Source organism: Schistocerca cancellata, chromosome 5 (genome assembly GCF_023864275.1).
Source record: "Schistocerca cancellata isolate TAMUIC-IGC-003103 chromosome 5, iqSchCanc2.1, whole genome shotgun sequence".
NCBI lineage: Eukaryota > Metazoa > Arthropoda > Insecta > Orthoptera > Acrididae > Schistocerca > Schistocerca cancellata.
In genome coordinates, this window is record NC_064630.1 from 67,007,409 (window position 1) to 67,023,204 (window position 15,796).

Consider the following 15,796-nt stretch of genomic DNA (forward strand, 5'->3'; position numbering starts at 1 on the left):
TTTCTGAAGTGGTAGGAGTATGCGATCAGCCATAGTAGAATTGTCACCATTCTTAAAAAATAACAGAATCAATTATGAGAGAGAGAGAGAGAGAGAGAGAGAGAGAGAGAGAGAGAGAGAGAGATTTCTGAATTACTTGAATAAAAACAACTTTTTTCAGTGAATTGAAGGTTTGGTCTCTGAAGTGGTAGGAATAAGCAATCAGCCATAGCAGAATTCTCAAAGGTGCTCTTCACAAAGGTAAGTGTGTCACAGACATGTTTTTAGATCTGTCTAAGGCACACTGTTCCAACAGTGCCTGGTTCGGAGTCCATGTGGTGGGAGAAAACAAACTCAATGCATCATGGCCGCAACAATCTATGTTCAATGGCAGCTATGGTCAGTTGAGGTGGGGAAGTCCTGTGCCTCAACTGGAGGATACATTTGTATTTATTGAGAGGGATGATATACAAGATGTGTCCAAAAAGTAAGGTGACTTTATATTTTTATGCAAAAATATTTATTTATTCACCAATATTCAAGCTGGCTTCTTCAAAGCAATCCCCCTCAGATACAATACACTTGTACCAACGCTTCTCTCAACCCTCTAAGCACTTTTTGGTACAGCCTTGAGAACTTCCAGTGATGCAGTTTTTATTTCCTCAATCACTGAAAACCCTAGTCCTTTCATAGGTCTCTTCAGTTTTGGGAACAGGAAAAAGTCACAGGGGGCCAAATCCGGTGAATATAGTGGCTGAGGCACGATTGTCATTTTTGGCCAAAAAATATCTCACCAGCAATGATGAATGAGCAGGTGCATTGTCGTGATGCGACAGCCATGAATTGTTTATCAACAGTTCCGGACTTTTTTGCGTATTGCTTCTCGCAGACGGCACATAATGTCAAGGTAACACTCCTTATTGACCGTACAACCTTGAGGCAGAAATTCAGTACCCCATTGTAATTGAAAGAAACAGAGCAAAACTGACATTTTTGGTTTCGACGTCATAACCGTAAACCCGTGTTTCGTCACCAGTTATGACCCTTTTGAGCAAATCGGGATCATCATTGGCATCATTCAAGACCTCCTAAGTGACATGCAACAGGTCTTCTGATCAAAATTGAGAAGTTTTGCAACAAATTTCCCTGACACACATCTCATGTCCAAAACATCTGAAAAAATTCCATGGCACAAGCCAACAGATATGCCAACATACTCAGCAACATCTCTTATGGTAATTCGGTGACTTTCCAAAACAATTTTTTTCACAGCTTCGACACCATCATCTGTTGTTGATGTGCTGGGGCGTCCGGAGCGAGGTTTGTCACTGGCATCTTCTCGGCCATCTTGGAAGAGTGTGTACGACTTGTAAACTTTTTTTTCACTCTTTTCATGTGTTTTAGAGCACTTTATTCTATTTTTCACACAAAATTTGATGTAAATTCTTCGCCCCATTTTTTATAACAATCGAAAATTGCCGAGCACACTAAAAGATGCCTTCCTATCTGTCAAAAACTAAGCATACTGTACACTTTAAACAGTGAACACATATTCGGGACATGTGTACCAACATAATAATCAAACATATGTTGTCTGCACAATTTGAAAAAGTCACCTTACTTTCTGAACACCCCTCGTATGTGACTGTGCTCATCTTTCAATATTTGTGCGAGGTGTCAATACAGAGATGCAAGTAACTGGGAAACTCTTGAATGTGGTACCACTTGATTACACTACAACAGGACTTAATATTTTTGAAGCCGTTTGTGAATCAGTGGACAATATGAATTTGCCTTCGGATAAGGTCTGTAACCGCAGACAGCACCACAAACGATCAGGCGTCATCAAGGTTTTGCTTCTCATTTAAAATGAGCTCAAGAACGAATTTGGGAAAGATATTTTCACTGTCCATTGTTTCATTCACCAAGATGCATTGTACGCTGAAACAGTGAAACTAGGGGATGTGATGTCATGGACAAGTATGTGACTCTCGTGTCGCATCACGATGTAAGTCACCAGCAATTCGAAGGATTCCTCAAAGATACTTATGGAAGACAGAAAATCCTAGGAAGTTCTGGTCTTATGTTAAATCAGTAAGTGGATCGAAACAGCATTTCCAGACTACTACTAAACACCTTTTTCCAAAGCTGTTTCACAGAGGAAGACTGCACTGCAGTTCCTTCTCTAAATCCTCGCAAAAAAAAAAGGCTGACATCGAAGTAAGTGTCCAAGGAATATAAAAGCAACTGAAATCACTCAACAGAGGAAAGTCCACGGGACCTAATGGGATACCAAAAGAAGTACGCGAAAGAACTTGCCCTCTTTCTAACAGCCGTGTACCGCAAGTCTATAGAGGAATGGAAGGTTCCGAATGATTGGAAAAGAGCACAGGTAGTTCCAGTTTTCAAGAAGGGTAGTCATTTCTGGAAATCCAGAATCTACTCTGTAGGAATCAACATGGATTCCAAAACAGCGATCGTGTGAGACCCAACTCACTTTATTTGTTCATGAGACCCAGAAAATATTAGATACAGGCTCCCAGGTATATGCCATTTTCCTTAGCTTCCGGAAGGCATTCGATACAGTTCCTCACTGTCGCTTGATAAAGTAAGAGCCCACGGAATATCAGACCAGCTGTGTGGCTGGATTGATGAGTTTTTAGCAAACAGAACACAGCATGTTGTTTTCAATGGAGAGACATTAAAGTAACCTATGGCTTGCCACAGGGGAGTGTTATGGGACCATTGCTTTTCACAATATATATAAATGACCTAGTAGATAGTGTCGGAAGTTCCATGCAGCTTTTCGCGGATGATGCTGTAGTATACAGAGAAGCTGCAGCGTTAGAAAATTGCAGTGAAATGCAGGAAGATCTGCAGCGGATAGGCACTTGGTGCAGGGAGTGGCAACTGAGCCTGAACATAGACAAATGTAAAATATCACAAATACATAGAAAGAAGGATCCTTTATTGTATGATTATATGATAGTGGAACAAACACTGGTAGCAGTTACTTCTGTAAAATATCTGGGAGTACACATACGGAACGATTTGAAGTGGAATGATCATATAAAATTAATTGTTGGTAAGGCAGGTGCCAGGTTGAGATTCATTGGAAGAGTCCTTAGAAAATGTAGTCCATCAACAAAGCGGGTGGCTTACAAAACACTCGTTCGACCTATACTTGAGTATTGCTCATCAGTATGGGATCCATGCCAGGTCGGGTTGACAGAGGAGATAGAGAAGATCCAAAGAAGAGCGGCGCGTTTCGTCACAGGGTTATTTGATAAGCGTGATAGCATTACGGAGATGTTTAGCAAACTCAAGTGGCAGACTCTGCAAGAGAGACGCTCTGCATCGCGGTGTAGCTTGCTGTCCAGGGTGCGAGAGGGTGCGTTTCTGGATGAGGTATCTAATATATTGCTTCCCCCTACTTACACCTCCTGAGGAGATCACGAATGTAAAATTAGAGAGATTCGAGCATGCATGGAGGCTTTCCGGCAATCTTTCTTCCCGTGAACCATATGCGACAAACAGGAAAGGGAGGTAATTACAGTGGCACGTAAAGTGCCCTCCGCCACACACCACTGGGTGGCTTGCGGAGTATAAGTGTAGATGAAGCAGAGTATGGGGACATACCTTACCACAACACAGTTCCTTGGCTTTGTCAGGGGAAAGTTCTTGATGTTTTCTTTGTTGTGAAGAAATATCACTCTTTCTACAAATGAAAGAGGAAGAAGTGTGTGTGTGTGTGTGTGTGTGTGTGTGTGTGTGTGTGTGTGTGTAGGATTTAAAATGGACATCAGACCTAGTATTCTTAGCTGTTATAATGATGCATCTGAATAATTTAAATCTGGCATTCCAGAGGAAAGAGCATCTAATAGCTGACATGCACGACCAAATCAGGGCATTCATGAGAAAGTTTTGCTTGTTTGAGAGGCAGAGGGTGATGGAATTTTAACGTTCTTTAATCATCTGGCTTCTCTAAAACTACCTGAAGGTACTAGTTTCAGTGATTATCAAGCAAAGATAAAGCGGCTCATCATATCTTTTCAAACAAGATTAAGCTCGCCATTTTTGAAATGGATATGAAATCATTCAGCTCTCCTTTCTCGGATTCACCTGACCATTTGCCATTGTCACACTATTTGGAAGTTATTGATTTCCAAAACGCAACTTTGCTGAAAGACAGATACAACAACTTGCTTAATTTGTTACAGTGGTAGCATTCATTACGGCAAAAACATTTTCCAAGCTCCGCGAAAATGCCACAAAGACTGTGCGCACGTTTGGATATACATATACTTGTGAGCAGCTTTTCTCAGCAATCAAAAGAGTAAAAACCAAGGAACGATCTTTTCTTCAGGATGTAACAAAGGTCAACCTTCACATTAATGTTGCAAACAATGTGATGCCCGATATTTCAGTTCTTGATATTAAAAAGAAGTGTAATTTCAAATGCCCCATAACCATAGGCAATTTCTCTTAAAACAGTTATTTCTTATTATGTCCTTAACTTCCTACTACACAACATAGCATGTCACTGTGTAACAGATGCTAAGAGAATGATGTTGGCAATCACGTAAGATGTTGCGGACAGATCAGAGGGCTTGCAGTGCCACCTGCCATGCTACATGCCCTGGGCCATATGATTGTTCACAGTGAGTGGCAGTGTACTGCAGAGCAGGAAGCATTCCACAGCTAAGAATGGAGCTCACGAGCTTTAACAGCTTGCTCTAAGGTTTTTGATATTGTTGACCATAAGATTCTACTACATAAACTAGAAGGATTAGTAACAAGAGTGGTAGATAATGATTGGTCCCAATGGTACTTAGCAGGTAGGGTTCAAAGAGTAGATATAGCACATACCTCAAGTAAGTCCAAACTTTTAGTAAAACACTTATCAGAATCAAAATAAATTAATACAAGAGATCCTCAGGGTACCATTTTAGGACCAGTACTGTTCCTGACATACAACAATGGCTTTCCTAGCAGTGTTAATCATGGGGAAACAATTCTCTTTGCTGATGACAGCAATATCATAATCACTGGAAAACAAGAGAATACCTTGCTGAGAAAGCGAACTAAACCTTCAAGGAAGTATACGATTGGGCAATAAGCAACAAAGTAACAATGAACACAAGGAAAACAAATGCCATGATTTCCAGCTTGAAGAGGGAAAATAACACTTAGACGTAGATGATACCTCTGTAGATTGTCTAACAAATGTAAAGCTCAGTGGAAGTTGCCTGAACATACACAGATATCCATGAACAGAACGTTACCACCACGTTATGCCCTTAGATTCCTGTCAGCAATGTATAATGACCAGTGTCACTTAATTACAAACCCTTCACATGCACACTTAATTCTTAACTATTACATAGCATTCTTTTTGAACACATCTACAAAATATGAAAACAATTTTCAAACTGCAGAAAAGGTACATAAGAATAACAATGGAAACTAGTAGTCTAGCTCATTGAAAAGATCTGTTTGAAACAGGTATACACATCAATAATACTGTTTAATCTCTAGAACTAAAAAGAGTATTTTACTTTCTATTTGAAATTTCACATTTTTGTAGTATATTTTGATTTACTGTGATAGTTTCACATAACAGTAATTCAAAATAAAGACACACAACTTTTACTTAAAAAATTAATATTTGTTACATAACATTTCAATTTGTTAATAAATTTTGTGTGTGTGTGTATTTCGACCAGCAACTTTACAATTAAAATCCCACTGCACTCTAGTGTCTCAAATTTTGGGATACTCTTCAATTTTACGTTTCTTTAACATGTCTTTATTCATTTTGTTACCTCATTTGGTGTAACCAGCTGTTAGTCTGCAGAGTTCCATTTCAAAGGCTATTAGTCTTTTTGCACATTTTTTCCTCTATTGTCCAGGCTTCACAGCAATAGCATAGCACATGTCTTGCTAAGGACTTATAAAGGTGTGTCCTAGTGTGCCCCTAGATTAGGGAAGATTTTATTATAATATTAATAACTGCCATTATATTTGCACACCTGGTGGCTTTTTCAGTTATGTCTGTTTCTTGCAGCAAGTATAATTTATAATTTAAATACGTGAATTTGTTCACTCTCTAGAATTTTATTTTTCAAACTGATCTTGCTTTGAACTTGATATTTTCTGCAGAAGGCCACTTCCCACCCCTTGCCTCCTCCTCCTTTGCTGCTGATGTCAATGCTGTATTTCTTAGATAATATGTGAATTGTGTACAGAACATGGTAGGTCATCCTCTGAAGAGGCTACATGAGCTAAATCTGGAAAAAAGTAAAGCATCTAACCTTGTGTTTCTTTTGTTTTGAATGAAGCTGTGTGGTATTTATCTCCAATCTTGGATGATTTCATTCATATAAATAATAAACAGGAGTGTGAAATGCCACATCCCTCTCTTATTCCTACATATCTTCTGCCCCAACCTAATAATTTGTCCCCTTCCACAACACAGATTAAATTTGTTCTGTAAATTTTGTACATACTACTGATAAGTTGCTGGAGAACATGATCATCTGCCAGAAGCGGGCAAGTATATTAGTTCCTTTGTCAGTTCCTAATATGGTTACACTGTGTCACCTGATTCAGTTTTCTTAAATTCCATTAGCATTGTTTACTTCTGTTGATACTCATCTTATAATTTTTCAAGACATTATTTCAATTTCCCTGATCTTCAGAGGCCTTAGGCCTTACCTGTCCTTGGCACAATTTGTAATATCATCAAACCTCAATGATTTTACCATTTTTACCTGAACTTTGATTGCTTATTCAAATACACTCCTGGAAATGGAAAAAAGAACACATTGACACCGGTGTGTCAGACCCACCATACTTGCTCCGGACACTGCCAGAGGGCTGTACAAGCAATGATCACACGCACGGCACAGCGGACACACCAGGAACCGCGGTGTTGGCCGTCGAATGGCGCTAGCTGCGTAGCATTTGTGCACCGCCGCCGTCAGTGTCCGCCAGTTTGCCGTGGCATACGGAGCTCCATCGCAGTCTTTAACACTGGTAGCATGCCGCGACAGCGTGGACGTGAACCGTATGTGCAGTTTACGGACTTTGAGCGAGGGCGTATAGTGGGCATGCGGGAGGCCGGGTGGACGTACCGCCGAATTGCTCAACATGTGGGCGTGAGGTCTCCACAGTACATCGATGTTGTCGCCAGTGGTCGGCGGAAGGTGCACGTGCCCGTCGACCTGGGACCGGACCGCAGTGACGCACGGATGCACGCCAAGACCGTAGGATCCTACGCAGTGCCGTAGGGGACCGCACCGCCACTTCCCAGCAAATTAGGGACACTGTTGCTCCTGGGGTATCGGCGAGGACCATTCGCAACCGTCTCCATGAAGCTGGGCTACGGTCCCGCACACCGTTAGGCAGTCTTCCGCTCACGCCCCAACATCGTGCAGCCCACCTCCAGTGGTGTCGCGACAGGCGTGAATGGAGGGACGAATGGAGACGTGTCGTCTTCAGCGATGAGAGTCGCTTCTGCCTTGGTGCCAATGATAGTCGTATGCGTGTTTGGCGCCGTGCAGGTGAGCGCCACAATCAGGACTGCATACGACCGAGGCACACAGGGCCAACACCCGGCATCATGGTGTGGGGAGCGATCTCCTACACTGGCCGTACACCACTGGTGATCGTCGAGGGGACACTGAATAGTGCACGGTACATCCAAACCGTCATCGAACCCATCGTTCTACCATTCCTAGACCGGCAAGGGAACTTGCTGTTCCAACAGGACAATGCACGTCCGCATGTATCCCGTGCCACCCAACGTGCTCTAGAAGGTGTAAGTCAACTACCCTGGCCAGCAAGATCTCCGGATCTGCCCCCATTGAGCATGTTTGGGACTGGATGAAGCGTCGTCTCACGCGGTCTGCACGTCCAGCACGAACGCCGGTCCAACTGAGGCGCCAGGTGGAAATGGCATGGCAAGCCGTTCCACAGGACTACATCCAGCATCTCTACGATCGTCACCATGGGAGAATAGCAGCCTGCATTGCTGCGAAAGGTGGATATACACTGTACTAGTGCCGACATTTTGCATGCTCTGTTGCCTGTGTCTATGTGCCTGTGGTTCTGTCAGTGTGATCATGTGATGTATCTGACCCCAGGAATGTGTCAATAAAGTTTCCCCTTCCTGGGACAATGAATTCACGGTGTTCTTATTTCAATTTCCAGGAGTGTATTCTCTTTGGTTTGTTTTGGTCTGTTTAGTGAATGTAAAGGGTTACTACTACTACTACTACTACTACTACTACTACTACTACTAAATTCCTTACTTGAATATCAAACAAATATACTAACCCAAACATTGAACTTAACATTTTTGTATGTCACTGTTTCCACATTAAATCCTACAGTAGGAATTGTTGTGACTGACTGACCCAATTTAAGTTTGTATAGAATAGCTGATTTAAATGTTAAGGATATACAGAAAATAATGTTGCCAGTATAGTTATGTACAGTGGAATGAAATATAATTTACGTTAACACCTATTCCATATTCATAACGAACACCTACAGAATATTCATTCACATATGCCACAATGATCACAATATTTGTAACATCTTTCTTGGTGTATGCTTTCACAACTTATCTCACCATTTATGTAAAGGAATGTGTAGAAGATTCTGACAGTCCTTATCACCTCTTCACCCTTTTGTTATTTCCCTAAAAACAAATAATTGTCTGGGGGGGTATGCAGTTAACACAATCCCATTGTATGTTGAGCAAGTTTTTGCTAATATAGCCATACCATTGCAACCCCAATGTGCATGGGTACTTCAAAAACTACAGCTTTTGTGCACATTACTTTCAGCTTTAACAACAGTTGTGAGTATGATGCTTTCCTTCAAATGAATTGCTCAATGTGTTAACAAGAAGGCTCAACTTATAGGTAAGACTATCCAGGAATAATGTACACCAGTTGTGAAGAAGCAGAGTGCCATATCACTTGGTTTTACTAAAATATAAGAGTACAATGTGTTGCAAAAGGATACTTGTTTTTCCAGCAGCATCTAATCCTAACATCAATATCCTCATCTCCTTATTGCCAAAAATTTTTGACAATAACTTCCCCATCTTGCTGTCAGTTCTTTCACAGCACCTGAAACAAGAAGGAAACTGCTTTAAGCACACCAAAAGCCCTTAAAACAAATAAATAATGTCAACTATTCCATGCCAGTGGTAGTACACAGGGTGTATAAAAAAGAACATCCCATCTAAAAAAATCGTAACTTATGTTATTTGAGATATGTGCGTGAACAACATACTGTTGGAAAGAGCAAACTCTCTTACATGGTTCCTGCTAGGTCACAGTAGTGTGCGCCAACTTTGGTTCTATTAAAAATGGTGTTGCGAAAACAGAAAGCGTTGTGTGTTCTACGTTTTTCTCAGTGCGGGTTTGTAATAACTGTTCAGTGTGACTTGTCGTACTAGATATGGCATGGATCCTCCTACAGCACAGAGCATTAGATGATGGCATGAACAATTCCGAGAAATAGGTTGTTTGTGTGAAGGCAAATCGCCGAGCTTTCCCGCCAGGTGTCTGACAGAGGCTTCAAACGCATCCACCACAGTTTCAAAAGGAGTTGCAGAAATCTGTTCACCATGCAGTTCGACATCTCCATTATGTCCCCGTTGTCTGTCTGGTGTGTTGTGTTGACATTTACACATGAAACCATACAAAATTCAGCTACTGCAACCTCTTCATGAAGGCGGCAAACAATAACATGTTGAGTTCTGTAATTTTGTTCCTGGCAAGGTGGAGGATGACAGTTTTCTTCCACGCTTAGTGTTTAGTGACGAGGCAACGTTCCATTTAAATGGAAAAGTGGACCATAATAGTGAGAAAATGGGGTATGGAACAACCACATGAAGTTTTACAACACCAGGGGGACTTTCCAAAATTTAAAATGTTTTGTGCAGTTCCACAGGAAATGTGTATGGTCCATTTTTATTTGCTGAGAACACTGTTACGGGAAGTACATACCTCGATATGCTTGAGAACTTTCTTTTCTCACAGTTGGAGACTCATTCGAATGAATTCATTTACCAGCAGGATGGGGCACTGCCACAGTGGCATCTGAAAGTGTGGCAATTTTTAAATCAAAGGATTACTGAAAGATGGATTGGTCACACTGTACTAAATGATTTAGCCTTACATTACTGTATGTGATTACTTCTTGTGAAGGAGACACTGCCTGTGTGCCTACGTTACCAACAACAATGAATGAACTGAGACACTGCATAACAGCAGGTGTGGAAGCTGTAACTCAAGACATGCTCCCTGCAGTGTTGGAGAAGAGTTCTATGCTTTCACTTTTAAGAATATTGTTTTACTGTGTTTCCAATGTAAGGCAATTTTACAGGAGAGACTATGAATAGGCTAAGGATTTAATGATGGTATTCCTGGATGCTGATGCGGCTTATGATACTGTGAAATAAAGCAAGGTTTTGAAAGTCCTTCAGAAAATGGGTTACTGGATGGCTGACTATGAGAAGAATATAGGAAACATAACAAGGAAGTTGAGGTGAGCACAGAGAAGAGATTGGTTAGAACAAAATTAGGGGTTGAAGCAAAGTAGTGCACTATCCCCCTTAATTTTGTTCACTGTAATGCATGAGATAATGGAAGGAGTAGCAGTGAAAATAGGAGATGATAATGTGAAAGCAATGGTGTTTGCAGATGATTTAATGGTGTGGAGAAAATGGAGGGAAGATACAAGAGGGAAGAGAAAGTTTCCAGTACTAAGAAAGTATCACAGAAGAGTGTGGGGGAAATGATATGAAGATTATTAAATGAGAAGGCAAGCAAATAGATTACTGCAGAGGGTAAGAAGCTAGAGCAAGGCTTTAGCACCAATAAACAAACAAGTGTGATACTGAGCAAATTATATGTAAACACTCACATATGCTACAGAAATGTGGTAACGAAAAAAAGGCAAGTGAGCAGGAGATGACCAAGTACAATGGAAGAGTAAGGAATGAGACAGTGGGAAATAGTGAAACAGACGCCCATGCAGGAGGCCTAACAAGATACAAAGGCAAGATCATGAAATGACAATAGGAGGCAGCAACCTAGAGGAAGACATAGATAGAGGGATTTTTGCCATGACAAAATGAGTGAATAAGTGAGGAGAAGTCTGGGACACAGTGGGAAGGGAAATGTGGTGTGAGGACTGGAAAAGGCAGGGTCACATGTTGTAAGCAAATCCAATCTGGAGCTGGAATAAACCGTAGAAGATGAGGTTTTACTGTGTAGTACCACCACAATACACAAACCTAGAGCATAGGCAATATAAAACCAAGTTGGGGAGACAGTCAGTTATTGTCAAACTACAACAGAACCAACAAAACTACTAGAAAAGAATCTCCTCAGGATAATAAAAATATCGTGTGTATGCAAGGACGAGGTTGGAGGTTGTGGTATATGTGCTTTAGCGGTCTTTGCAAAAGTCAGGAAGAGATATTCTAATGTATAGAAAATGCATTAACCTAAAGTTCAGTGCCATATCTACAGCTACATTTATACTCTGCAAAACCACCATGACAGAACTCTGGCAAGGAGATGGGTTTGGCAAGGAGATGGGTTGTCCCCTATCCTGTTCAACTTCGCCCTTGAAAAAATTGTACGCGAGACCTTCCAAGAGAACGAGGGGATTGAAATCGAAGGAAAGGGACTGGCATACTTAGCCTATGCAGACGACATCTGTTTACATTCCACACCTGAAGAGGAGTTGGAGTAAATTACCAGAGCACTAAAGGAGGCTGCCAGCAAATTTGGGCTAAACATAAACGAAGCCAAGACAGAGTACCTCATTATGATGCTTGGTCAAAGTCACACTGCTGGTTCTCTACAATCACTGCATGTGGGAGACCAGTCCTACTAGAGAGTGCATGAATTTAAATACCTAGGGGCACTTTTCACTGAGAACACATCATGTGAAGCAGAGATCAATGCCAGAATACAAGCAGGAAACTGATCTTACGACAGCCTTGCACAACTGCTTCAGTCCAGATCTCTCTCCATACAGTTCAAGATTCAACTATACAAAACCCTGATCCAGCCTGTTGTTCGATATGGCTGCGAGACATGGAGTATCCGGAAACAGGACTTCCATAAGCTCCTCATTTTCGAGAGAAAAGTGCTTCGGGAGATCTTCGGTCCAGTTCTAGATGCAGACTGAGGGAAATGGAGGATCAGACACAACCAAGAGCTTGAGGAACTATACCAGCAGCCCAACATAGCAGGAAGTGTCAAAGCCAAACGAATGCAATGGCCTGGCCAAATGGCCTGGATGGAAGATCACAGATAGCCTCGGGAGCTGGATTTCACAACTACAGGAAAGAGACCCCCATGGAGACCCAAGAAGTGTTGGAGGGATGGCGTCCGTGTAGATTTAAACCAAGCATCAACAGATGTGGATGGATGGCAGATACAGGAATGGACAGAATACAATGGAGGAGGAAACTTTTAACAGTGTGTGGTCCACTGGGCATGACCACGAAGAAGAAGAAGAAGAAGAAGAAGAAGAAGAAGAAAACACTGTGAAGGGCATGACAGAGGATATGCCCCATTGTACCAGTTATTAGGGCATCTTCCCATTCCTTTCACAAATGGAATGTGGGAAGAATGATTATATGAATGCCTCTGAGCACGCCAGAATTATTCTATTCCTGTCCCCATGATCCCTATGTGAGCAATATGGAGGAGGTTGTTGTATATTCCTAGACTCACCACTTACAGTTTGTTCTTTAAACATTTTTGGAAGACTTTCTCAGGATAGTTTACATGTGTCTTCAAGAGTATGCCAGTTCAGTTTCTTCAGCAGCTCTGTAACACACTCCAAGCGGTCAAACAAACCTCTGACTGTCCGTGCTACTCTTCTCTATATCCGTTCAACAGCCACTGTTAGTCTATTTGGTGTGGATTTACACACTTGAGAAATATTCTAGAATATGTTGCATGAGTGATTTTGTTATTCATAAGCAATCTCCTTTGTTGTCTGACTGTTCATCCCCAGTATTCTACCAATAAACTGCTTTACCCACTACTGAACCTGTATGATCATTCAATTTCATATCCCTACAAAGTGTCACATACAGGTATTCATAAGTTGATCAATTCCAACTATGACAGTGATATTATAGTCAAAGGCTACTACATTTTTTCGTTCAGTGAAATGCACAATTTTACATCTCTGAATATTTAAAACAGGTTTCACTGAGTATTTCTACAGCTTCTTCCAGACAGTTCTTTGTTATAGATAACTGTATTACCTGCAAAAAGTCTGAGGTTACCATTAATATTGTTCACAAGGTCACTAAACACCTGAAATTACTTCTACATCTGATGATGGCTCTCCATCTAAGATAGCATGCTGTGTTCTCCCTACCAAACAGTTCTCAGTCCAGTTGCAAATATCTCTTGATATCCCATATGATCAAACTTGTGGTTTTGTGGTTCACTTCTACTAACCTTTACATATGCTTCCTTCCAACCTCTGTGCATGGTTTTTTGTTTGACGGATCTATGATAACACTATAGTTGGAAGAGAGGCAAACTAAGCTGCAAATTCGATATAGAATCAGATGGGATTTTATCAGGCCCTGGAGCTTTGTTCAATTTTAACGATTTCAGCCTTTTCTCAACATGGAACCAAAAGGTTAATATAGAACGATTATTTTGCCTGGGGAAAGGGGCAGAGGGAACCTTACCTATTTTCCTCTCTATAGTTGGGTCAGCCTTAAGCTGATCCGTGACAGCTGCAGTAGGATGGGTGCAGCAGCTTCACGGGGCTACGGACATTAGCACCTCACTGTCTAAAGTCGGCAACAGCACTACGAGCTGTAACGGATCTACTTATGCCATTTCAAATTTAGATCTTAATTGTTTCATATGTTGTAAATCAGAAAATAACTGAAAAGCTGATTCCCAGAATTTATAGCATGTATCTTCATTTGCAGAAACTAGCCTGAACACTAAGTATTCTTTAGTGAAAGCATTCCCTAACTGACCATTTACAACATACCAAAACACTCACTCATTGTTGTGTGTCTACTCGTAACTTGTGCATTTACCTAACTACAGGAAGCGAATAACCTCTGTACAATAGTTCCTGCAACAGAACTACATCTTTCAGATTTTAGCGCTTCCTTTCTCCAAATCATTGTTTAGTCCAGTATGGAACGTGCTGTCACTGAGATTTGCCTATAATCATTATTTTATACATTTCTCCATCTAGGACTTTCCATTATTTTTATTCCAACAGTACAGCAACTTTAAGATGTGAAGTGGAACGGGCTTTGAAAGGAATATAGACAGTTTCATTATGCCCATTAATTCCACTTTGGCCATTGCAATTATTACATGGAAGATATTATTACATGGAAGATATTGTGTCTCTCTCTTTATTTCTGTTGCCTGCTTCACATACAGACAGGCACTTTCGGTTTACTGTCCACAAAAACTAAGTTTACACTCAATGTGCTGGCTGATGGGAGCAACTACAAAGGCATTTTTCGTTTACGGTTGCACCGATCAGCCTCCGTGCCAAGTGTCAACTTCATTTGCGTGGACCGCATTCAATGGCATTACATACTGATTAAAGTAACAGCCACAAAATTACCTCAACCTCAAGTTTTTGCTGTCTCCGAGCAGCAACGAGTGTACTGAGTTACTTATAAACTCTCTCCAAGATGGCTTTGCACAGTTATTGCCATGACGTCTGTTTTCCTCATATTCCTTCACATATTGTTACCTCCACCTCATTTTCTTTCCATCGGAATCCAGGAACAGTTCATCACCAGATGTTTTGACTTATGACCCCCAGCACTGCCAAGACATTTCCTAGAAGTTGATGGGGGGAAGGGTATTTTATGACGACATTAAAAAATTTAAAAACCAAATCTGTTTATTGTTTTTGAATTATATTAATAACATACTGTTTTAAGCAGAACTGATGTGTAAGTAGTGCCTAGAAACTGAAAATACCTTTCAGCATACACTTGACAGCATCAATGCACTTTCAATAACGCACATACTACTTACTTATGACCACCACAAAAATTTAAAAATGCAGATTTTTTGTCTAAACATACTTTTTAACGAGATAATGATGTGCAAGTGATATTCTGAACCTGGATATACTGAGAGTGACATTAAATGGGAAAGTGACATCTGCTAGAGACAAATTAGTGTTTTACGTTTAACTGAAAGATTTAAAACATATATGAAATCTGGTAAAACAGTAAATACTTATTCAAAATTTTAAAATATAAAGTAACTGATCAGATTACAATATTTTTTAAATGTGGGCATATTGCGAGGGCTAGCAGAAATTCAAGCCTACTGATTCGTTTTGAATATATTATGATTGATTGCCGCGAGAAGAGAGCAGGAAGTCTAGGAGCGGGTGCACGTTGTCGCGACGCGAGCGGAAACAATGGAGCATCGCGGAGGGAACTCGCGAGTGCGGGGGATGGAGCGGAAGTACTCTTGTGAGCGCCAAAGTGCGTTATCTATACTGCCGGCGCACACTCGCCGGGGCACTGCCTAACACTGTGCTGCCAGGCTTCCGTTGTCGCACGACGCGGCGTTTTCCCGAGACAGACAGTCTTCACTTTCCGAATATTTATACACTTTTTTTCGTGAACAACTACTGATTAGTTTACGGGACATCTGTCACCATAAGGAATCCCACAATCCTTTCCGTTCTAAGGGAAGTAACTGATGACATAGCCGAATAAACGTAGAACGGAGATATGGAGCTGGATTAT

The 15,796-nt window shown here is 41.1% G+C and overlaps 1 protein-coding gene across 3 annotated transcripts in view; it reads right to left on the reverse strand.

Moving 5' to 3' along the window:
- Positions 1 to 15,796, reverse strand: part of LOC126187990 (ADP-ribosylation factor 6) — a 113,008-nt gene that overhangs the window by 26,207 nt on the left and 71,005 nt on the right. For all 3 annotated transcript variants that reach the window (XM_049929396.1, XM_049929397.1, XM_049929398.1), the window contains exons 2-3: positions 9,016 to 9,122; positions 8,320 to 8,423 (exon numbers count right to left, since the gene is read on the reverse strand). In XM_049929396.1, coding sequence (XP_049785353.1) covers positions 8,320 to 8,423; positions 9,016 to 9,097 — 186 coding nt within the window. In that variant the 5' untranslated portion in view covers positions 9,098 to 9,122. The remainder of the gene's footprint in view (positions 1 to 8,319; positions 8,424 to 9,015; positions 9,123 to 15,796) is intronic.